Source organism: Sprattus sprattus (assembly GCF_963457725.1).
Source record: "Sprattus sprattus genome assembly, chromosome: 17".
In the NCBI taxonomy this organism is placed as follows: Eukaryota; Metazoa; Chordata; class Actinopteri; order Clupeiformes; family Clupeidae; genus Sprattus; species Sprattus sprattus.
In genome coordinates this window covers 21,129,204-21,153,614 of record NC_137915.1, presented here as the reverse complement: position 1 = coordinate 21,153,614, position 24,411 = coordinate 21,129,204, and the positions used below count along the sequence as shown (strand labels likewise).

General features: G+C 42.3%; 3 protein-coding genes across 3 annotated transcripts in view; 2 read left to right on the top strand and 1 right to left on the bottom strand.

Moving 5' to 3' along the window:
* The window catches only part of LOC308378552 (uncharacterized protein), a gene marked incomplete at its 3' end in the record, with an annotated part of 6,674 nt that extends 2,909 nt beyond the window's left edge, over positions 1 to 3,765 (top strand). The window contains exons 2-5 of the mRNA XM_080855493.1: positions 907 to 1,494; positions 2,454 to 2,492; positions 3,084 to 3,146; positions 3,515 to 3,765. Of these exons, the coding sequence (XP_080711619.1) occupies positions 921 to 1,494; positions 2,454 to 2,492; positions 3,084 to 3,146; positions 3,515 to 3,765 (927 nt within the window). The 5' untranslated portion in view covers positions 907 to 920. The remainder of the gene's footprint in view (positions 1 to 906; positions 1,495 to 2,453; positions 2,493 to 3,083; positions 3,147 to 3,514) is intronic.
* Positions 3,766 to 9,410: 5,645 nt separating this feature from the next.
* Positions 9,411 to 17,060, top strand: LOC308378551 (adhesion G-protein coupled receptor G2-like; the record flags this gene model as incomplete). The annotated part of the gene is made up of 15 exons (XM_080855492.1): positions 9,411 to 9,615; positions 10,000 to 10,887; positions 11,097 to 11,328; positions 12,065 to 12,221; positions 12,334 to 12,510; positions 12,785 to 12,913; positions 13,187 to 13,232; positions 13,445 to 13,551; positions 14,326 to 14,450; positions 14,737 to 15,008; positions 15,300 to 15,399; positions 15,512 to 15,795; positions 16,256 to 16,357; positions 16,632 to 16,781; positions 16,957 to 17,060. 15 exons carry the CDS (start codon positions 9,411 to 9,413, stop codon positions 17,058 to 17,060), a joined length of 3,078 nt encoding a protein of 1,025 aa, XP_080711618.1.
* Positions 17,061 to 18,545: 1,485 nt separating this feature from the next.
* Positions 18,546 to 23,591, bottom strand: LOC308378721 (gamma-aminobutyric acid receptor subunit rho-3; the record flags this gene model as incomplete). Its single annotated transcript, XM_080855692.1, has 8 exons — positions 23,486 to 23,591; positions 22,102 to 22,169; positions 21,451 to 21,674; positions 21,026 to 21,108; positions 20,454 to 20,591; positions 20,069 to 20,221; positions 19,129 to 19,322; positions 18,546 to 18,845 (listed from the first exon to the last, which is right to left on the bottom strand). Exons 1-8 carry the CDS (start codon positions 23,550 to 23,552, stop codon positions 18,546 to 18,548), a joined length of 1,227 nt encoding a protein of 408 aa, XP_080711818.1. The 5' UTR covers positions 23,553 to 23,591.
* Between the last annotated feature and the right edge of the window lie 820 nt (positions 23,592 to 24,411).

Here is a 24,411-nt window from a genome sequence, read left to right as displayed (position 1 = left end):
GAGTGTGTGTATGTGGGATGTGTGGGTGGGTGGGTGTTTGTTTGAGGGAGTGGATGTGTGTGGGTGAGCATGTGAATTTGCATAAACTCAAATGTAACAGGATCAAAGGCAAAAAGTTAAAGATAAATAGTACCTCAAATACCTTCCACAACAATCATGTAACCTGCTTCATAATTACTCCATCCACAACTGGCATTTCAAGTCAAGGGGAGCACCTGTTACTAACATTAAGGACCTGATGAGTTTATTACTTTATAGATAGAGATCCCATTACTGTCCCTTGAGCCGATGTTGGTATATATTTATTTTTTTTTAAATGTGATTATAGTTCCTCAATGTAAATATAAGATTAGTATAGGTAACCTTTTATTGAGGTTTTACCAGTCAATCACCTCTTTGAAATGGAAGGGCATCAGCCTGAATGCAGTTCGTCCTGTTTCCAAAATGTGCACAGAAATACTGATTGACTGAGAAGTACAGGGCTGGGCCTAATCAGACAGGTATTGTAGATGAATCAGAAGAGATATCACTGCATAACATTTCTTGAGATACTCTGACAGAGAACCCCCCCCCCCCCCCCCCCCCCCCAATGTCTTCCGAATTTTTAAACCATAAAATAAGAGGTTTGGGACTGGAAGTGCAACAAAATAAGTACCTGTATTTACTTCTTGGAAGACGGTAGGTACTCAAGATTCCTTTGAAAAGTTTCCTGTGACTGAGATGGCTTGTGTGAACAGAAATAACTATTCATTTTGTAGTTCAAAGGTTTAGTAAAATGCTAATCTTACCCAATGTGAATTGGTTCTTCAAGCTGTGAAATATGACAGATATCATACATGTTTGTTTCATATAATCACTTTATTGTCACTGCCTTTCCTATTCTGACTACAAACGAACACTTCCCAGCTCATGGATACTACATGTATGACTCCAAGGCGGTTCTGGGTGACTGCCGTGACTACTGGACCTTCCAGGACCGCGAGCGCATCCCGCAGCTCTTCCAGATGACGGTGTGTGTGGACGTGCGGGTGGTCTCACCGGGCCGCTGGCTGGCTTTCTCCTACAGCTCGCCCCGTACGCCGCACTACGACCTGGCCCTGGAGGGCGACCCAAACTCCTTGTATGCCTGGCTACTGGGTGTCAGGCATCGCTTTCCCGTGCGCCTGGAACCAAGACTGTGGCACCGCCTGTGCCTGCGCCGGGACTCGTTGCGCAACACCTTCAGCCTGGAGGTGAACGGGAACGCTGGCGAGCACCAGCGCACAGTCATTGCCCGTGTGATACCCCGGCACGGGGAACTGGTGCTGGGCTGCAGGCCCAGGGATGCCACCCTCGGGGCTGCCCGGGGGAGAGTAGAGCTCTACCTCTTCCGCATGTGGGAGGACGTGGGAGAGCACCAGATGTGCGAGGATGGATCGGTAGTGGGCTGGGAGTCCCGGCTGTGGGGCGTCACGCACACCAGGGCCCGGGTACGGGATGAACTGCTACATTGTGGTAAGATGAAAGTGTGAGAGAGAGAGCGCAAGAGAGAGAGATAGAAGAAAAGGAAGAAAAGGATATGATAATCATTTAAAGCATGCTGTCAATCAAGCATGATTATCCTGCAAAATAAAAATTCCTGGGGTTTCTTTCACCAGAAGAGTTGGTAGATGTAGTTTGTTTAAACTGTGTGGTTATTTGTATCTATTTTTCCAGTATTGAACATACCTCACTTACAGCCTCTTCCATTAGGACGTCATCATTATACTGTAGATCAAAGCATATGGCGGGGGGGGGGGGGGGGGGGGGTAGTGCATTCATTATGTTTTTCTTTCTTTTGTGAAAAACATATGCTTGGGCTAAAAGGGAAGGATGATGTTTATTTCCCTTTTGAGTTTGAAAAAGACCCAATCTTTTTCAAATGTGCATGACTTTTTATATTATTGGATGGCTAGAATGGCTCTGGGTGTGTAGATGCATGCTGTCCTTACTGTCATACTGATCTCATAGGCAAGACACGGAGGAAGCGTGAAAGTAACAGGGACATGAGCACTGGTAAGATTTGTTGGTGTTGGTGTTGGTGTTGGTGTTGGTGTTGGTGTTGGTGTTGGTGTTGGTGTTGGTGTTGGTGTTAGAGTGTTGTCGCCTGTTTCTCTGGTAATGGTGTATGTGATGTCGTGTGGTAGAGGCAGGTGTTTGCATCTGTGGTTAATGTGGGAGTGGGTGGGGCTCTGAGCACTGTTCGGCCAGTGACTCGCCAAACAAATTCACTGGTCATGAAAATATAACAGCCAAATAAGAAATATTATCACACATTGTTCGCACGGCATACATATTCATTTCCTGGTTAGCAGACATTTATTTCTTGGTTAGCAGACATGGCAAGATGTCCTACACTTATTTCATGTGTCATAGCAACCACAAAGGATTGTTGTCTTTTCAAATGACCAAAATACTTCCTTCTTTTCTTGCAGTTCCAGACACAGGTGCCAGAGGATTTGTTTCCACGCCTGGTAAGAGCAGTAAGCCCCTCTGAGGAAAAGCCTTTTTTCACTGATTATCTCACACTATTCTCACTGATGAGCTCACGCTATTCTCACTGATGATCTCACGCTATTCTCACTGATTATCTCACACTATTCTCACTGATTATCTCACACTATTCTCACTGATGATCTCACGCTATTCTCACTGATTATCTCACACTATTCTCACTGATGATCTCACGCTATTCTCACTGATGATCTCACACTATTCTCACTGATGATCTCACGCTATTCTCACTGATGATCTCACACTGTTCTCACTAATTCCATGGACTCTAATGAAGGTGCCACTATCACCAGGTGGTTTAAGTTAAGGTTTAAGGTATTTGGCAGATGCTTTTGTCCAAAGCAAATTATTAAAAAAATTGAATAAAAACAGAAATAAAGCATTATGCAAAGTACAACAAAATGCATTTAACAATATTTAAATAGGTTGAATGTATTTAATTTAATATAAATATTAAATAGGTTTACCTGCTTACCAATAAAGTACCTACTGATGGTGCACCCACTGCTTCACAACCGGGAATTTCTCTGCACTGCATCTTTTAGCCCCAGGTCAGACCTTCAGCACCCTGGCCTCAATGTTCTCCAGCATGATGGCCCAAAGCCAGGACACAGGTCAGTGAAGGAGGTGGACAGAGAGTCATGTTAGAATTACAGTCTGAGGATGGTTTATTTGAAAGGGAATTGCATAATGTAGTTCAGACATTGCAGAGATCAAAGCTCTTGTTCAGAAGTTCTTGTTGACTGTATTTAATGCGGTGAAATGCATTAGGCTCAGCAGATGTGTGATAGTTCTCCTAGAGGCTTATCTTTCAGCTAGAACTCGACTTTAAGTTCCGATTTCACAGTTCATATTTGCATATTTGTATATTTGCACCACACTACCACTAACACATTCCTTTTATGTGGAAACCTGTTTGGTAATACATGTAAATTAATTTATGATTCTGATTTCAGTGCCTCCGGCTACCACCTCCTACAAGTCAATAACCACGCCTATACCCCTGACAACACCTACAGGAACCACCCCTCCACCCCTGACAACACCTACAGGAACCACCCCTCCACCCATGACCACACCTACAGGAACCACCCCTCCACCCCTGACCACACCTACAGGAACCACGCCTCCAACTTTGACCACACCTACAGGAACCATGTCTCCTCCTCAGACCACAGCAGTAGCTACCACTGTGGCACCAACCTCAGTGAGCTCTCAGCAAACTGGGACTGAAGAAGCAAATAGCACTTCTGCCCGCCCAAGCCCACATCCAGCCTCCTCAGCAACGCCCACAATGACCTTTGACCCTGAGACTGCAACAACTGTGGCATCCACAACCAGCGTCGCCGTAGCTACTGACCCCACACTCACAGCTACAGAGGGTGCCCCGAACTCCTCAGTCTCCTCTAACACACCCACAACCGAGACCAATCCGATTACAGGAACAACCTCCATGACTACCATACAGGCAACTGCATCCAGTTATTCTCCTACAAACTCCACAACCGCACTGTCAAACAGGACCCTGCTGACCAGTAACAGCACAGCTGCTCAGTGGTCAGCTACTGATATGAGTGAGTGCCATCGGGATTAAGGGCTGTAAACGGGATTCCCAGGCATCTTTGTTTTCTCACAGTATGGCTGAGTAAATGGTCTGTTTAGCATTGCGAATCATATGTCATTACATTAACAAAACATTTGTTTTCTAACTAATGCTGAGTTTTGGAAACAGAAATACACTTTTAACTCTATAGCATACTGTATATCTCTGTAATTTATATGATCTATATTCATCATGTCTTGTCAGGCCAAATTGCGATGCAGTGCAACTTCTCTCAGTTATGTTCAAACACAAGTAAGTTCTAGTTTCATGGCATGCTGTGGCTTTTCACTAAATTTTTGCTTGTAATGAAACAAGTGCATGACAGGCAACATTAATATTATGTGTTTTGTATTATAATAGCTTCCCATTACTGGATGTTGGTCAGTGTAAATGTGAGTGGAGAAACAAAGACTGAAGCAGATATTAAAGACGGGGTATGTCACAAACCATTGAGTCTATCCACTGTAGTACCAAAGACCCATAGGTATCATGTGGGGTCAAATGTAGTAATTTATCTATTACAGTATGCTACAAAAATGGCAGCCATCTCTGCTACTGAACATTTTTACTGGTTTTACCGGTAAATTGATGAGTAGGAGTGTGAAGTGTAAAATGAGCTCTGTGGAAATATGTCCACTGAATTTGTTTCCCCTCTTCTTTGCCCTCCGATGTGTTCTCAGCTTAATAACATCACCCATGATGAGGTAAGCCAAATCATACAATCGTCAAGACAGCATTCTATAAAAACTGTTACTAAAGCTACTTTTAGAACTCAAGCTAAACAATCCATTCTTATTGTAACAGTCCACAGAGGTCAGCTGTATAGACAAGACTAATATAACGTAAGTATCTTAACCGCCCAGCATCTCCATGCACTACGAATAATGTATTATTATTAATATCACATGGTCAAATGTTTGAATTGTTACAAACAAAAATTAGAATCACATTCAATATGATTTCTGTGCTGCCCCCTTTCCTCCAGGAGGACTAACTGCACAGTGCTGCTGCGGCTCAGCAAGCCCATGAGCACATGTGATCTGAGACACCTGTTACAGCGGAGTGGCGATGGAGATGGCATCCATGTCACCATCCTTGGCGATGTGGAGAGAGTTGGTGGGTGAACAATTAGATCTGGCTCTCTTACAAGCAGAAAGATGAAATGCTATGTTACATGTTCAATGAACAGAAGGTAGATTTTAGAAGCCTCCTACAGTTATGTACCTATTTAGAGTGCAGGTGCAGGAAACGGCTGGTTCATAAATTCATCATGATACTTGTACATTGATTTGTATATTCAGGAAACTGGCCCAAAACACAAAAGAGGGTTTTTTGGCTTTTGGAATGAAAGAATGTCAACTCTGTCACTACAGTTTGTGTGGTTCATTATATTTTGCATGTTTTTTCAAAACCATTATACTTCCTCCCTGGCTCTCTTACCCATGTTTTCTGGGGTATGCCATAATAAGGTGAGGTTTATGCTGAACATAATGCCCAAGTACCCTCTCACCCAGGCCACACCATAAGAATTTAGAAGTTTCTTTTCTTTGAGTGTAGATCTGACACTGGTGGTCGGGACTATTACAAGGAACTTGTTGTTCTCCTGGGTAGTAATATGTACAGTTTTGTATCCATTGCACTGTAGGTAAAGGCCACTGTGTTGATGAAGATGTGCTGCCCTCTGGAGGAGGGTTTGTGAGGTGCATCTACCTGGAACCCTTCCCTGGAATGTGCATCTCTGAGCAAACTCTCAACGTCACATGGTATGGAGGGCAGCTTTTCTAAACCTAGGATATGGGTAATGTTATGAGGGGCATCTCTTTGCAAATGTGTTTTGGTAATATGTAGTATGTGTAATGGCCATGAATGTATGTTTGTGTGAGAGCAGGAAATGATTTGCTTGTCATATGATAATTTTAGCTCGTACAGGCAAGAAATAAGTGCATGAAATGATTAAATAATTTCTTCTTAACGATGTGTGGTCATATTTGTCACATCACAGCTCTTACATGGACGCGGATTATGTCTCTGTCCCTGTCCTGGACCCTAACCTGGACCCCTGCACCTGTGAGTACTACTGACCGTCTCAAAATGAAAGAAAAACTATACTGTGAAATATGCATCATTTTAGCCTATTTCAATATATACTTTGAAAGCTGAAAGTGCATTGTTTGTGTAATATTGGCGCAGCGGTGCATACACATGCAACCACACCAACCTCTCCATACATCAAACAGTCATTGACTGACTGTCACTGTGAAATATGAAGCCGAAAGAAGGCCTTAATAAATTAAACCCTCAGTGTTCTTCAAATTGTTGTCTTTTGACAAGATGTGTTTGTTTGTTGTTGTTGTTGTTGTTTTTTTTTACAGTGGAAGACCAATGTGACTGTGAAGCCTTTTGCAATGATACGTGTAAGTACCCCAGTTAGACATTGCATCTCAGTTGGGTATCCACTAGGAACAAATATGGATGCTTGCTCACTGGCACACTGTAGTTTTTTCCTGAGAGATCTTTCAAAACATTGGTGCTACAGAATGTTTTGTAGTCATGCGTTCGTAAAAGAAAGGCAACCTACATTGCTGAGCTGTCATGAAAGGCATTTTGGAGCTTAGCTGAATACATCAGTAGAGCTGTGGTGTCAAGGCTTGTGTAAGAGCATGTACATAGGGTTAGAGATCATGTGTGGTTGCTAGGGCGTTGCTAGGGTATGTGTGTTCTGAAGTGTGACTTCAGTTTTTCCCGTGTCTGAATGGCAAGTGTACATGTATGGGAGGTAAACCCTGGTCTTTTTTTCAGCCTCTAATTCAGAAGCGTATTATTATGCCCTTCGTCTGAACATCACAAGTCCCACCATAAAGCTGACAGACATCCAGGACATGGTGAGCATTTGAAGTGTCCAAATAAGACGTTTTAAATCAGTGTGTGTGTGTGTGTGTGTGTGTGTGTGTGTGTGTGTGTGTGTGTGTGTGTGTGTGTGTGTGTGTGTGTGTGTGTGTGTGTGCTCTAATTTCTGTCTTTCTTCTTCACAGATCTTCAAAAACAGTTCATACTGTGATTCTGACACAGAGCAGTAAGTACAGTCTCCAGTCTACCTCCTCTCCATCCTTGGTATGCATATTTCACTCTGTACATGCACTGATCAAACATATGGCCAGATATTACAGTCTTCTCTCTCTCTCTCTCTCTCTCTCTCTCTCTCTCTCTCTCTCTCTCTCTCTCTCTCTTCCTCACTTCAGGGCTGTCTGTGATAACATTACTCAGACATTCAGACACTTTCAGGTAAATATGAAATGCTGTGTTTGGTGTTCTTGCTCTGCCTTTGGTGCTTGGCAGTTGTAAGTGGTGTGGTGGTGCTCTGGTTTGTGTGTGATTCTCATCTCACTGTGCTTTTCTGCAGGAGATACATTTGGAATGCCATGGAACTGAAACACGGTAAAAGTTTTGTGTGTGTGTGTGTGTGTGTGTAGAAGTACATTCATCTATATTTCACACAATGAAAAGCAGCATAAGAAATAATTTAGCCCACAGTGTGTATGTGTGTGTGTGTGTGTGTGAGTGTATGTGGCTGTCAGTGGCGGTCCGTGTATTTCACGACTAGGCCTTCAGCGATGTCCTACACGACAGTTAAACTGAGTGAACCACCTCTTAATACCATCATTATGACGCCATGGCTCTCGAACCATATATTTATACAGAAAGGCAGTATAAGTGAGCATTGCATCGCCTTAACATAGTCGAGTACAACAGACTTTATTAATATTTCAGGATCATTTAAAATCAATACACCCGTATTAACAATACATTAAGAGTAGTAAACTCTCAGTTATATGATCGCTTGGATATTACTGTCACAACTTAAAAATAAAAGGCGATTTTCAGGGATTAGTCTACAAAGTTTTATTAAGTCCACCGAAAGTAGCCTCTGTGAGCTTTAACAAGTTTGTCCACTAAACATCGCATTGTCCCACCTGCAAAGCAGTTTCATTAAACCTACACGATCCTCACGATATCCAGTTTTTCTTGAAAGTTCCGTCTTATTATAGCGACAATATCTATATCTCCTCCTCCTTCAGCCATTGTCGGTTGAAAATAAACTGAAATGTACGTTTTCACTATGGACCACCACTGGTGGCTGTGTGTGTGAGTGCATCCACACCAAATTAACCCTCTCCTCTCCTACTGTGTGTGTGTGTGTATCAGCCTTCACAGCTGTATGGTTGCTGTTATGCTGGACCAGCAGCTGTGTGTGTGTATGGTCAGCCGAGTGATGGCATACAGGTTGCAACAGAGTGAAGGGGTCTTTTATGATGGCCTGGTCACACGAATGGGTGAGTCACATAAGTGCACTTCCTCAGTGTCTGGAGCCACAACAAAATCACTCTGTCAGATATTATATTTCGAATGAGGTTTTGATTGATATTACAAGATTACAAGATCTTTTCACCACTGATCTTTTTTACCACTGACTGTCAAATTACTTGGACAAAAAATATGACGTATACAATGCAATAAACTGAACTATACCATATTTCACTGCAATGGATTGCTGTAGTCTACAGTCCAGCCCATGTACACTCTATTGATTTCCACAGAATGTCATTAAAATATGCCATTTACCATGTCCTTTTTTATACCTTGGCAGCCATATGTGGTCTACCCAGTTCAAGCGGTGTGAGGCTGCTTGACTCTAACCTCACCTGGTTCGCTTCCCCCTTCAGTGCGTCTGACTTCTGTAATGCTATAAACAGCAGTCCTCTAAGATGGTGAGTGGAGCTGAGAAACACGATAGAAGTAAAAGCAATTATGACTTGTTACTTTGACATAAACATAATACATACAGAATAAAAGATACAGGTATGGTTTTGGATGAATATTGAGAGACTTCTTTTAATCGTTTTGGTTTGGTTTGTTTGTTTTTAACAGCAAAAAGGATGAGACCAAGGCTGTGCTTCTCAGTGAGAGCTGTCAGGAACCACCATGGCCAAGAAACTATAGCAACCCAGTGTCACAACCTACCACTAACCCAACAGACTTCAGTACATCATCAGTGCCGATAACCACAGACACCCCACATACCCCTACGCAACTTACTACTTCACCGGCTTCCCTAAACACTTCACACAATAACATCACAGCAGTGTGGCAGAACAACACACAATTTAACACCAAAACAGAATTACCACGCACCTCACACTACACCACATCAGCACAGAATATCACAGAATTTAATACCACCACATTACAGCAAAATCACACCAAGTTTTACACCACAATGCCCCAACTGAATTCCACACAATTTAAGACCACAGATGTTCCTCAGGACATTATACAATTTACTACTTCAACACCAAACAGCACCCTGTTTAACTCCACAACAGTATGGTGGAACGAAACACTCTTTAACACCACGACACCCCCATTAATAAAAAACATTAACTCTACAACAACAACAACAACATGGAACAGTACAGAGTTCGACACAACACCACTTCAACTGAACACAACACAAATGTATACAACAATAAATGAATCCCTACAAAATGTAAGTCACATCAACACAACTACTTTACCCGCTAATGCAACGCAATCTGACACCACTGACACTCCTCAGAACTCATCAGACTTTACCACAGCAGTTGCATCGCCAACTTTCTCACCTAATATCACTGACACTACACCACTTCAACTGAACACAACACAAATGTTTACAACAATAAATGAATCCCTTCAAAATGTTACACACATCAACACAACTGCTTTGCCCGCTAATGCTACGCAATCTGACAGCACTGACACTCCTCAGAACTCATCAGACTTTACCACAGCAGTTGTATCGCCAACTTCCTCACCTAATTTTACAGAAACAACACCACTTCAACTGAACACAACACAAATGTATACAACAATAAATGAATCCCTACAAAATGTTACGCACATCAACACAACCGCTTGGCCCGCTAATGCTACGCAATCTGACACCACCGACACTCCTCAGAACTCATCAGACTTTACCACAGCAGTTGTATCGTCAACTTCCTCACCTAATATCACCGACACAACACCATTTCAACTGAACACAACACACATGTATACAAAAATAAATGAATCCCTACAAAATGTTACGCACATCAACACAACTGCTTTGCCCGCTAATGCTACGCAATCTGACACCACTGACACTCCTCAGAACTCATCAGACTTTACCACAGCAGTTGTATCACCAACTTCCTCACCTAATATCACTACTTCAAGCCCTCAACTGAATACAACAGAGTTGTTTACAGCTCCCTCATCATATCTTAATACAACTGTGGACTATAACGCGACAGCCTTTTCACTTCCTACAGCGTCAGCCTCTCAAAACACAAGTTCTTTACCAGTCGAAGTTAATACTACTTATACTGGAACAAATGGCTCCCTGAACATGACAAGCAGCTACACAACAGGCCACGTGCTGAACCAGACAGTTGCCCCGGCAACAACATCTGAGCAGAAACCAACGACACATTATAACAACACAGTTGTTCCAGAAAGGACCGCTACCCTTACAACCACAACCCACACTCAAACAACTGTTCTTGGGATATTCGATGGGTCAACACCGTCCCAACCCACGGGAGCTGCTCCAATATTTCCGAATGCCACAGAAGCTATCAAAACGACTACAACCACCACAACAACACAGTCTACAGCTCGCCCTCCTGATCCAGTGGAGCCATCTTTGAGCACTCTCGCTACAATCCCTACAGGTAATGGAAAAGCAGGGAGTCTTTCCATCTCAGTTCCTGTCACAGTAAAGGATGGTTTCCAGATAATCTCCCAGATAATATGGAATTTGGTATGGCAATAACTCCTGCTTAATCTGCAAAAGAAGGAAGTGGCCAGCATGAGTAAATTCACTAAATATGTCATTCTTCAATTATATACCATGTTTAAGTCGAGCACTCACACATTACAGAAACCACAACCATGACTACAACATCAAGCCCAGGTGAACAGGCCAACCAGCTGCTGGACCAGACCAAGGACATGCGGGCGCTGAACTCGTCCCAGGTGGCAGATGTGGTGAACCAGCTGGAGGATCTCCTCTCCAGCCCCAACGTGAGCCTGGAGGTGGGCCGTGCCATGGTGTCCATCATCAGCAACCTGCTCAACGCTTCCGCCAGCTCCCTGGGCTCCTCTTCAAACAGGTACGACCAGGTTTCTCATATTTCCTATACCATATTCCTGTATTCTTTTTTTTTTTTTTTTTTAAGATTTATTTTTGGGCTTTTATGCCTTTAATCAGATAGGACAGTAGAGAGAGACAGGAAGTGAGCTGGAGAAAGATCGGGGGAGAGGGATCCCCATGGGTATTCCGACCCATTCATGGTACAGGGCTGCTGCTGCTTGCGCCACAGTCCCCCCCATATTCCTGTATTCTTATGCTTAGCCCCATAGAGGAAGCCTTGCTGTTTTTTTCTCAGTCGCTTTGGTTCATTTCTCAGATCAGAATTGAAATTCTGAAAACTACTTGTTCAACCTCATCACACCACATCACAGTCACTTGTGCACATCAGAAATAAATGTATCATCCTTTTGAACAAATCATTTTCTGCAAATGATTATGTGCAATTGTCTGCTGTTTCTTACAATATCATATATACTGATGTGTTACACTGAAGCCTTTAATTAACCAATGATCAACCAGTTATCTAAAAGAGCTCAGGGGTGCATCTCATGAACCCAGAGCATAACACAGTGGTACCATTTCTTCAAGACTTTTTTGATTGATTAGCCACAAAAATGATTCTTTAAAATGTTTAAATTATTCATATATTCCTGTAAATACCCATCATGATTTGATTTGTCTCTGGGCCAATAAAAGCCTGACTATCTGTTTTTTCTCTTGACCAAAAAAAGCGTTTTCATCTGTTTTGTCTCTAGGTTAATCAAAGCTGTCGATACTCTGGCTCTGAAGCTGATTGTCGAGCAGGGCAATGAGACAATCGTAGCCGACTCACTTGTGTTATCCGTGACTGAAATAGATGGAGACATTTTCAATGGGGGGTCCTTTTCCATTGCAACAAACCCAAACCAACAGGTAGAGTGTGGTATCAATCCTGACTGACAAACAATTGTAGCACACCATCAATGGAATCAGATCTCACCAGCATGTCATTTTTTTTTCATTCATCTAAAAAATGTCACACCAGAGGTCCCAAGCATCCGTCAGGAGAAGAAGAAGATCAGAGAGTGAATCTGCCCTGGCTGAGGGAGACTTGGCTATGATCACGCTGCCCTCCACCCTGACTGAGAACCTCAGCCCCCAGCAGCTAAAGGAGGTCTCCAGGATCCAGTTCAACTTTTACTCCAAGACCACATTATTTCAGGTACCTGTTGTCTGCTCTCCCTCTCCTTCTCCCTGTCTCCTTCTTCCCCTCATCTCTCAGATTATTCTTGCATTTCTGTCTTCTCCCTTTATTATCTGTTTGGGCTATTTGCCTCCTTCCCTATCTATTTGGCTTTCTTTCTCTATCTGGCTCTCCTCTCTCTCTCTCTCTCTCTCTCTCTCTCTCTCTCTCTTTCTCTCTCTCTCTCTCTCGCTCTCCCTGTTTTTCTGTTTTCAGTTCCATGTTGTATGCCAGTCATTTGTTGTTTTTATAGGATGGATCCCTAAACCAGCTATATAGCCGGCTCAATAGCCGTGTTCTGAGCGGAAGCATGTCCAACTTGTCCATCAGCAACCTCAAAGAAGGCGTGGAGATTATTCTTAAGAATGACAATCCAATCCCGGTATGTTGCTCTGGTCACACAAAGTTTTCGTTCCCCGTGCGTGTGTGTGTGTGTGTGTGTGTGTGTGTGTGTGTGTGTGTGTGTGTGTGTGTGTGTGTCTGTGTGACTGTGTGTGTGTGTGTGTGTGTGTGTGTGTGTGTGTGTGTGTGTGTGTGCGTGCGTGTGTGTCTGTGTACTTGTGTGTCTGTGTGCTTGTATGTGTGTGTGTGACTGTGTGTGTGTGTGTGCTCAATGTGTCTAATCTTAATACCAATGCTGTCTTTTCTTCCTCAGGAAAATGGCACAGCTGTCTGCGTGTTCTGGGACTTGAGCAAAAATGGTGATCTTTTTTTCCTTCCTTTCCTTTTTTAAGATTTCTATCAACTTTCATTTTAGGCCAATATCTCCCTCACAAAATCTCAGTCAAATTAATTCAGTGGTAGCATTGGAATATGTCTAATTATATATAGTCCTTTCATATCTTATTATACTATTCCTTTGATATACTCAAGTGCTCATGACTGTATCACTGCCTCACCCTTCCTTTCCTAGGAGGCTCGGGAGGCTGGAGCAAAGAGGGGTGTTCTGTGAAGAACACGACCACTGCAGAGGAGACCATTTGCAGCTGCAATCATCTCACCAGCTTTGCCGTCCTGCTGGTGCGGTCACTAATCCTCTTCAGATTCTACTGTCCACTAACCTCTGAGATTAGGAAAACAAAGTCAAACGAAAAAAAAAGAGTTGAAGCCAACAATAGAAAATCTAATGTTCCTTTGCACAGTGAGCGACTCCTTTCTAAAAGTGTGTGATAGAGAGAAAATCTGATGCTTGACATGATTTTGGTTAAGTAACATTAATCAACAAACTATTACAACAAAAACTTTATGACATGAGTTTTAATACTGTGTATTGTTTCCATTTCATTAACATTTTAACATTTAGTCATTTAGCAGACGCTTTTATCCAAAGCGACTGACAAGGATGTAGTCACATTTTACAATTATATTTTTTTACATTTACACTGATGGCACACCGCACATCAGAAGCAATTAGGGGTTCAGTGTCTTGCTCAAGGACGCTTCGACAGGGAATCGAACTAGCAACCTTTTAATTACTAACCGACTTCTCTACCTCCTGTACCACTGTCGCCCCCTGTTTCCCTTGAAAAGGGGACATTTTCCAGAATAAGTATAATCAGTTACTGGACATAAGTGGGGGACTGAAAGAGTTATAAAATAAATATAGTAATTATAAGGGGGTTTTCCCCTCTTTTTAAAAATATACAATTATTTCCTGTTTTTTTATTTCCTGTCGGCTTACTGTAAGTGATGAAAGCATCATTTCACAGCCCTAACATGTCCACAAGAACTATGCCTTAATATTGTTGTAATATTTCGGGGTGATACTATCCTCATAGTGTTTTCATGCTCTAGGATGTCTCCAGAGAAGGTATCACAGACCGCCTGCAGGCCACAGTCCTGTCCTTCATCACCTACATCGGCTGTGGCATCTCGGCCATTTTCCTATCCATCACCCTCCTCACTTACATATCCTTTGAGTAAGTCATCTACCTATGGGTCGGTTTCGGGTTTTGGTTTGGTTTAGTTTGGGTGTTTGTACCCTTCGACTATAGGTAGCTTGGATCTGGTTGAATGTTTTTTCCAGTAGTTTATAGACTACCTTTGTCCTTACATACATTCATAGAAAGTGTATGTGACCATGTATTTAGGCTGTGCTGTCATTCTGAAATGTACTGAACTGAGCTGAACAGAACACGTACCCACTTATTGCAGTCAGTCAGAGAATGAATGCATCATTCCAACCTCACTGTTTGTTCCCTGAAGGAAAATCCGCAGAGACATCCCCTCCAAGATCCTCATCCAGCTGTGCCTGGCCCTGCTGATGCTGAACATGGTCTTCCTGCTGGACTCATGGCTGGCGTTGTACCCGGACGCCGTGGGCCTGTGCATCTCCACAGCCTTCTTCCTGCACTACTTCCTGCTGGCCTCCTTCACCTGGATGGCCTTGGAGGCCCTGCACATGTACCTGGCCATCGTCAAGGTCTTTAACAGCTACATGTCCAGATACATGCTCAAGTTCTCTCTCATGGGCTGGGGTGAGTGGACTGAGAGCAGTTTCATTTGTTTCTTTTGGTTGGTTCTCCCTTCTGCAAGCCGCACGCAGGACTGTCCCTCTCACACAGTAACAAACAAAAACATGGAGCTGAGTGTCAGTTGCAACGAATGTCATTCGATTGTGTTGTTTAACCTATTTGGATGGGAATGAGCCAAGGCTTTGCTTGTCTTCTTTCATCTGTTATCCTAGTATTGCACTGGTTATTCTCAGAAATGCCCCCTCATGGGTGAAATGGCCTAAGAAGGCATCTGTTTGATTTGATCTATTCCAGGCATTCCCCTTCCAGTCGTAATCATTGTGATATCAGTGGATAAAAATTATTATGGCCTCATCACTTACGGAAATTACAGTGATGGGACTACAGACGATTTGTAAGTTTCCTTCTCGATATTTCCTTTCTGTCTTTGATACATTTAGGTCAGTCAGAGTTATTTTATACTTGGCTAAATGGCTGATTTTGGACACTTTATTCCCCTTTCCCAGCTGCTGGCTAAAGAATGATATTGTCTTCTACGTTGGCGTGGTGGCGTACTTCTGCCTGGTCTTTGTACTGAACATGGCCATGTTTGTGGTGGTCATGGTGCAACTGAAGCGGATCAAGCGACAGAACCCCCAGAACAACCAGCACCGCTCGAGCCTGCACGACCTGCGCAGCGTGGCCGGGCTCACCTTCCTGCTGGGCCTCACCTGGGGCTTCGCTTTCTTCGCCTGGGGGCCTGTCAAGCTGGCGTTCATGTACCTGTTCGCCATCTTCAACTCTCTGCAAGGTAGGCCCCAACGAGGCACTGTAATATCAATAGTTGTACTAGCTATTCATACCACTACTGGTAAATTGAGAATTAATCACCACATGTTTTAGTTTTTCAATAACTAGAAAGTTTTTACTTGTTGTCAGAAGTTTCAGTTTCGAGTTTCATTCGTCTTTAGGTTGGTAAATGTGAATGAATCCTGAATGAGGCAGTTCAACTATTGAGTGGAATCTGCTGGATCAGTGTGAAAACATTTTCTCTGAATTTAATTAAATCTTTAATTTCCTGTCTGTCAATTAAGCAAACCCAAAACGGCAGTTAAACTATTGAGTGGAATCTGCTGGATCCGTGTGGAGACATTTTCTCTGAATTTAATTAAATCTTTAATTTCCTGTCTGTCAATTAAGCAAACCCAAAACGTTACACTTACGATAGTCTGCCAGTTTCATGATTTGGTCTCTGTGTCTGTCTCCCTAAGGTTTCTTCATATTTGTGTTTCACTGCGCGCTGAAGGATAATGTCCGCAGACAGTGGAGAATGTATCTGTGCTGTGGAAGACTACGGCTTGATTGGAACACAGGTATATCCCAACATACAAACACACACAGACATGATGATGATATTAGTGTTGAAAGGATGCTTATTCAGACACCTAAATAGCCCATGTATAGTTTAGCTTTTGTGTACCCTTCCTATGTGTCCAGAAATACTTGCCAGTGGGGTACTGAAATAGTTGCCAGTATCGGCAACACATAAACACACACACTCTCTCACACACACACACACACACACATACACAAACACATATTGATGACACTAGCATCATGACATTTGGCTTCTACTTGCATATACAGATTGGAGCAACACAGCCTCTAAGAACACTACTAAGAAGACATCCTTGGCCACAACCTCCTCTGTCCACTCCTCCAACTCAGCCCCGACCCACAGAGACTCCAGAGGATCTTTTATGAATGCAGATGTTCTAGAACATTCTAACGGCATCCGTGAGTAACCATATCAACCCTTTTCTTTCTTTCTGTCTTTCTTCCTTTGTGGCTTCATCCTCCTCCAATGCTGCAGAGCACAAATATTAGACATTTAACACACTTTGATTGTTTATAAATTATGGGTGCTATGAGGTGTAACCAAGTGTGTATTTGTGTATGTGTGTCATGAAAGGTTCCCCATTTGAGGACAGTGTGATCACAGCTTTGGAGGACTCTCATGGTGATGTTGTTCTCAATGAGATCAACCATCGCCATAGTTCCAGAAGACTGCAGTGACTGAAGCAGAAGACACATGAGCCAACTTTCTTCTTGTGTTGACCTTGAGGCCCATCGCTAGTTAATCATTGTGTAAATCACTTTGAATTTAAGTGATACTAAAAGATGCTTTTGGAGGAAAACTGAGTGACAGCAATCACTGTTGACATTAAGAGAACACATGAGTCTCCATCAAATGCATTTTCCATTAGGCCCAAGGAACAGAATTATTGTCTCGACTAAACAGAAGCCTGAGTCCCGACCTTCAAATCCCTGTATAATTGTCCACTGTCCACTAGGGAGTAATGACTGTTGCTTTCTGAATTGTTGGACCCAGGCCACAGCCAATGTTAGACAGGGGCTAAAGATGAAGATAACCTCTGGGTTTCCAAGCTGGCTGTGCTGAGGCATCAGTGTTGGAGCAGAACTGACAGATTAAAAGTGTCTCTGCTCTTGCCTTACATTTTGTTGTGCATTGTAAATAACCATTCGTAAGTTATTATAGATGTCTAAAAGTCCATATAGCCCTTATTTGGGCTTTAGTGATTGTAGACTGATATGTGAAGATTAGAAAGCACACTAGTTTGAATGATTGTTTTTTTTTTAGTTGTTTCTTGTTGTTGTTTTTTTATTTTTTATGAAGAGCTTGGTTGTGAAGCAACTGTTATAAGTGGTGTCCAACTCATTCCAAAGACCAAAGGCCCTTCAGAATGACCTGTCTTTAAAAGGCCTCTTTTGGAAGTTCCTATTTATGGTACTTTTCACCAATGATTTCCTACAAGCAAGGTTTAAATTAAGCTCTTGTTTCCACATGCTATATTTTTAGACAATGTTCTTCCATATGTTGAAAATGCCATACATGGTTATAACTTTAAACCGCACTTTAGCCAGCTATCTTTTAAATTAAGACAGATACATGTTGTTTTGCAAACAAAGGTTTCCTTCATCTGAGATGACAATGCTTATAGCATATGTTGCCATTTAATAAATGTCTCAACTACCTTTATGTTCTAATGTACCATGTTTAGCATAAAAAAGAACATACATTAAAGTCTTATATTTTGATAGATTATCGAAGAATACATCTTCTGTTTTTCACAGTCACATTTTTATCAATTAAGATGTTAATACATTAAAAAAACAGGAAATAGTGATGGAAAAGGGAAAACACCCTTTTTATTACTATATTTCACGTTTCAGAGTGGTGGCGATACACCCTTTAACAAAATACAGAAACAGATTAATTAGATTTAGATTGAACTTGTTAACCAACTTTCAAGCAGCAGTCTCTGTAAGTATGAGTGTGAATACATGCTGAACAATAATACAATATTTTTAAACCCTGAATTTCATTGGGTATGTCTATTTGTGTATTTCCATTTGTGAGTGTGCGTGTGTGTGTGTGTGTGTGTGTGTGTGTGTGTGTGTGTGTGTGTGTGTGTGTGTGTGTGTGTGTGTGTGTGTCTGTCCTCCTCCACCCAATGGGATTCCTGCAGACACTTGTGTTCATGAATAGACACTCCAGTAAATGATGTTGAACAGCAGGTAGGCAAGAGGGAAGCCTATCCTGGAGTACGAGTCTATCATGTAGCTGTTGCTAATGACCATGTCAATGTAGTCCCGGACTGGGTGTCTCTTCCACAGACGTGTTCCCACCACAGGGGCAGGGTCTGCAGCCGGGTCTGATGGGAAGTTCGGAGGGTCCACAGCCATGGTGGGCATCGATGAGAAGTCAGTGAGCTCGATGTCGTTTTCATGGTAGTAGCCGTCGAAAGCCATGGTTTGGGTAGCATCAAAGGATGGTGGCTACAAGGACAAGAAGCAGCATACTGTTTTACAAACAGGGATTGAAATAGTCCCAGAGTGCTTGAACCATGACATAGCTATGAGGTTCAGAGAGAGAGAGAGTCATGGTTGAAATAAAAACTTATATAGGGGAAAATATGGAAGTTCAATTACGTAATGTATGTAATCAGTTTGTCTACACACCTCATTTCTTTATATCAACTTATTTGATTTTATATTATTTATTTATGAATCATTTATTCATTAACCCCTTGACCCCTTTCTGTGGTGTAGTTTCAGTGACCTTTCCCTCCTTGCGTCGTTTCATCTCATTTAAGGTGGTCAGGTAGTTGACGGCTGCGTACTCGATGACGGACAGGAACACAAACAGGAAACTAGCCCACAGGTAGATGTCAACAGCTTTGACATAGGACACCTGAGGCATGGAGGCCGACACGCCCGTGATGATGGTGGACATGGTCAACACTGTAGTGATTCCTGAATGGTTATGAAAAAAGACTTGTTTAGTATAGTATTGTAGTATAGCAGTATGCAGTGTAGTATACTCTAGTTGACGTGCTGAAAGATTTACTTAACTCCTGAGCACTTCATACATAGGCACACTTGGCCCAAATAAGTAAGAGAGATGGTCTATTTACAGGAAGCGGAAGGATCGGCTCTGACAAGGTATCTGGCCCGTATGCTGGACGGTGCAACAATAAAGGCGCTAGAAATCACTATGAATCCATATTACATTATTCAATGGGGGGGAGGCAGAAAGGAAGAGCTGAAGAGAGTGACGTTGAGGAAGAGTTTTGTAGGTTTCAATAACCGCTTCAGTAGGAACAACAAGCAGGAAGAACACAGCCTGTCTGCTCACTTACAAAATACTCGTAATCCAAATACTTGTAATCAAAATACGTACATACGTACACGCACAAGTCAACATATTCCACGTGGGATTTCATCATGAAATCATTTCATCATTTCATCATGACTGTGTTCCACTTACTACTAGTCATATTTAAACTACTATGAAATGAGTATGACAGGAAAAAACCTTGTTTAAACACAGGCTATCTAATATCCTTTGATTAAAGACACTTACATGTAATACTCATGTACCAGGTCAGTGTGTGTCTGTGTGTGTGTCTGTGTGTGTGTGTGTGTGTGTGTGTATGTGTGTTTGTGTGAATGTTTGAGTGTGTGTGTGTGTGTGTGTGTGTGCGCGTGCGCATGCGTACCAAGTGATACTCGTGCCGGCACGGCTCTCCTGTCAATCCAGAAAGACACCCATGAGAGCAGCACCATGAGCATTGTGGGAAAATATGTCTGCAGCATGAAGAAGAAAAAGTGCCTCCTCAAAATGAAGTTTATGAACAGCCGGTTATAGCAGCCTGAGAGATAGAGAGAGAGACAGAGAGAGACAGAGAGACAGATAAAGAGAGAGAGAGAGAGCGAGAGAGAGCTTATAAGTTCATTTTTTTCCCTTGCATGCAGATTCAACAACCACAGGGAAACTAACCAAACAGTGAGTAGCATACCATGCCACAAAGAACAGGACAGTGAAACAGCCTGCCAGACACAGTCTGTGTCATATTTACTTCTGGCAGGAGTACTGCAGAGTACCTGTGCTGCTGTAGTAGGCCAGGCCGCTAGCAGGGTGAAACTCCTCAATGAAAAACTGCGAGAGCACAATCTCATCTGTCCTCAGAGAGTCATTGCCATTCTTCCAGTACAGCATGAGGTCCTTCTCATTGTAGGCATCTTCAGGAGAGGAGGGGAGACAAGAGGCCATTCAGGACAGATGATTTCCAAGGTACATCATTTTAAATGGTACAAGTAGTATCTATAAATGTTCTTTCTCGTTAGGGAAAAAGATCGTGTCTAAACATTCTACTCACTTACCTATAAAATAACTACACAAACATAATAAGTCATCTTATCAACCTGTCTTTTTAAACATCTCATTCCTCATCCTCTCTAATTTTCCTTAATTGTATCAATAGAGGGAAGAACAAAAGTTATTCTATCCATTCTATCCATTCTATCCATCCTCTCATCCACTCTATACATCCTCTTATCCATTTGATCTGTTATGCAGGGCTCCTCATCAGGTTTTGGAGCACATCAAGGTTTTGGAGCATATATGAGCAGTAACACAAAACAACACAGCATGTTAGGCCAAGATCCCCACTCACAGCTCTCCAGCTCCAGAGAGCAGGTCTGTGTGTCTAAAGGGAAGCTGCTGAAGTCCATGGTGCACTGAGCTGTCACCGTAATCCTACAACAGACAGACAGCACTCATGAGTTACAGCACCTGACTCTGAAACCCTGGCAACCTTACATACAGTAGAGCATGTTGAAACATGTAGAGAACACCAGCCTTGTGATTAGGATGATGGAGCACATTTAGACTGTTCCCCCTGTGTTATTGTATGTAATCCCCCTTTATTTGACAACATGTAATTTCATAGTTTTGCTAGAATAGAATAGAATGCAATAGAAAGTCTTTATTGAATGAAATGAAATTCGGAGCGCTGCTCTTATAGGTTACAAACATTGATAAACACAGAGACAGATATGACCGACAGACACAGACACAGACACAAACGCACGCAGTCACCTCACGCTGTAGAGGATGTTCCCGTCGGGCCAAACTCTCAGCATGATGTTCTCCATGGTGGTGTCGTGAATGAAGGAGCGCTTGGAGTGGACGAAGAACACGTCCGGCACCCAGATCTTCTTGACCAGCCGCGCGTCAAACGTGCGACTCATGTTATTCCCGGAGGGGAAGGACAGCCTCTCATCCTGCCAGTAGTGTCTCAGGTACAGAGTCATGGTGAAGTCCTGTGAAAGCACAGACCATTGCTGTCCTTAGACGTCAGGGATAGAAATGAAGACCATCCCTATATACTCCATGCAAGTAACAAGTACCATGCCCTTTTCCATCAGCTAGTCTAGATCTTGGAATTAGGGCTGGTGAGGACAATTTGATTTTTACTTAATCTGCACCTTCTTATCACAAACAAAAAAATACAAAATGAATATGATAAAGAGTTGCAGGTGTGCTCTGCCAGCATTAGGTACTTGCCCATCAAAGCAAATCTAGAGCCTGGAGAGAACTTATGATGAGTGGAAAAATCAAATGACTGGATTTTTACTAGGCATGTGTATTGATCTATCTAAAACAAAGTGTATTTATAAACCAAAGATTGGGTTTGTAAAAACAGAAAGGATTCAGGAAGTAAGTGTTGTGCATTAAGTGGTACCGTACCATGTTGACCTCAGAGATGCTGTCTATACTCTCCACTTGGACATCTATGCCAACAGGGATGGCTGCTCCTACAAGTCAAATATATATTAAAATGTCATGATTATAATTCCCACATACACCAGCCTCCAGAGAGTGTGCTGTTGTTTACCACTGAAGAAATGTGTACAGTAAAAATATGTTGTTATAATTATCAATATACCTGTATATGTGTGTATAAATATATAAATAATGTGTATATAAATAAATACAAATACATATATATATATATATATATATATATAATGTATAAATAGGTGTTAGGGTCAAGACAGAGTACTGAGAGAAACACATCCTGTCGACTGATCTTCGGATGTCAGCCCACCAGCACCCCACAAATTACTGCCCTGCCTCACCATCCTCCTCCTCACATGGATATCCTGTCCAAGATCCCCCCACAGTAGCCAACAAAACCACATTCACAGTAAACTAACAGCCAACACACAGCTTAAAACTTGCATCATGCTTCACAATCAATCAGTCTGAGGTTTTTTATCCACCAACACATAACATGTTTGTGTGTATAAGACTCTTACATCAGCCCTGCATCAGGTTTGTGGGAGGTTTGAACAGACAGGGTGTGGATATGTATGGATAAGACATAGTTAAAGTCCGTGTTTTGCGGTTTATGGGGTAGTGGTGAGTAGGAGTAGTAGAAGTAGCAGTAATAGTAATAGTAGTAGTAGTAGCAATATTAGCAGTAGTTGCAGTAGCAGCAGCAGCAGCAGTAACAGTAGTAATAGTAGTAGTAGTAATATCAGTAGCAGTAGTAATATCAGTGTGTAAATATTTATTTATACCTGTGTGTGCGCGTGTGTGCTCATGTGCATGTACGTGTATGTATTTGACTGTACGTGTATTAGGAAGTTTGTGGTTTTCACACATAAGTGTCAAAAACCGGGAGATTCTGGCTGAATTCACCTCCTTCTGAACTGCAATGTTTCTTGCTCGCTCATCTGTTTTTTCAGATCTGGATGATAATCCAGATTACCACATTCTAAAGAACATCTGTGGCTCTGGCCATTGACTGCTCTATGTTAATCTGGGTCATATCTAATTTTAGGCAATCTCGGGCTCCCAGCTCTTGTGACCTACTCCCTACAGCGACATCATTGTTGAACAACACTACTGCCTCTCCAAATGATGCTAATTATTTGCCTGATCCCACAGCCAAGCAGCAGACCCTAACCCTTCTAGTAACCATACAGACCAACAACAGACACTAATCGTTGCCGTAACCCTTCTGCCAAACAGCACAGCATATCCCAGTACGGCTAAATCTGTGAAACATGCAGTTAATCTCATTCATAGAGAGGTGATGTGATATTGGTAGGTTGGGTGAGCTCACCTCCGATGCCGGGCCGCATGGCAAAGTCATGGTCCTTTATTCTCAGGAGTTGCTCTGTTTTAATCATCAGAGTCTTGGTGCTGTCCTGCTTCTTGATCCTGTGGTCTATTCGGCTAGAGATCAGGAGGACGAAAAGGGGTCAGGATTTAATTCCTAAGTGACACACAAAACAAAAACAAACCAGAAAAACACGTGTACGAGTACAAATCCTGCATGAACTATTTTCTTCCCTTTGGAAAGACATTTTAATGGAGTTGAATCACGGCCCTGTGAGGCAAATGACAGGTCTGCGTCATTTTTTTAAACAAGCATAAAATATCACTGAAAGAAAATCAACCTAAAAAAAAGAATATCAATTCAAAAAAAGAATCAATTTTATTTTGAAGCAAGTTTGACATCTACAAAAAGGTGAAAAATGATAGCCATAAACACTAGAGAGAGACATACTGTATGTAGAGGCTAGTACCGGCTACAGGATGCTTCCTTATACTCCCTATTTCCACATACTTTGGTATATTTTTTTCTAGTGTCTTAAACTCAACAACATTTCCATGAGAGGCTATTCCAAGAGGATCTAAAGGAGGTTCACTTAATCTTATTGCCAAACCAGCCTCCACATGAAACCACAAAACTTTGACAGTTTACATTTCTATTCATGATTTAAAAAACAAACTAGCAGCAGCAGCCTGTGGTCCTGATTGGGACTAACTGGAGCTCCTCTACCCAGGACAAATAAACCGATCTTACAGTGCCAACTGTACAACAACAAACAGGACGGTTGGACAGCAGGTCTAACTGGGACGATAGAGAGGAGGTAATGAGGCGTGATGAGGGCCTGAATGCAGAGACCCTCCCTCAGGCACTGTCTGGCTCTCACTGACTCCTTCTGCTAAATGGTGAAAAGCAAACATGCCATTCACTAAACA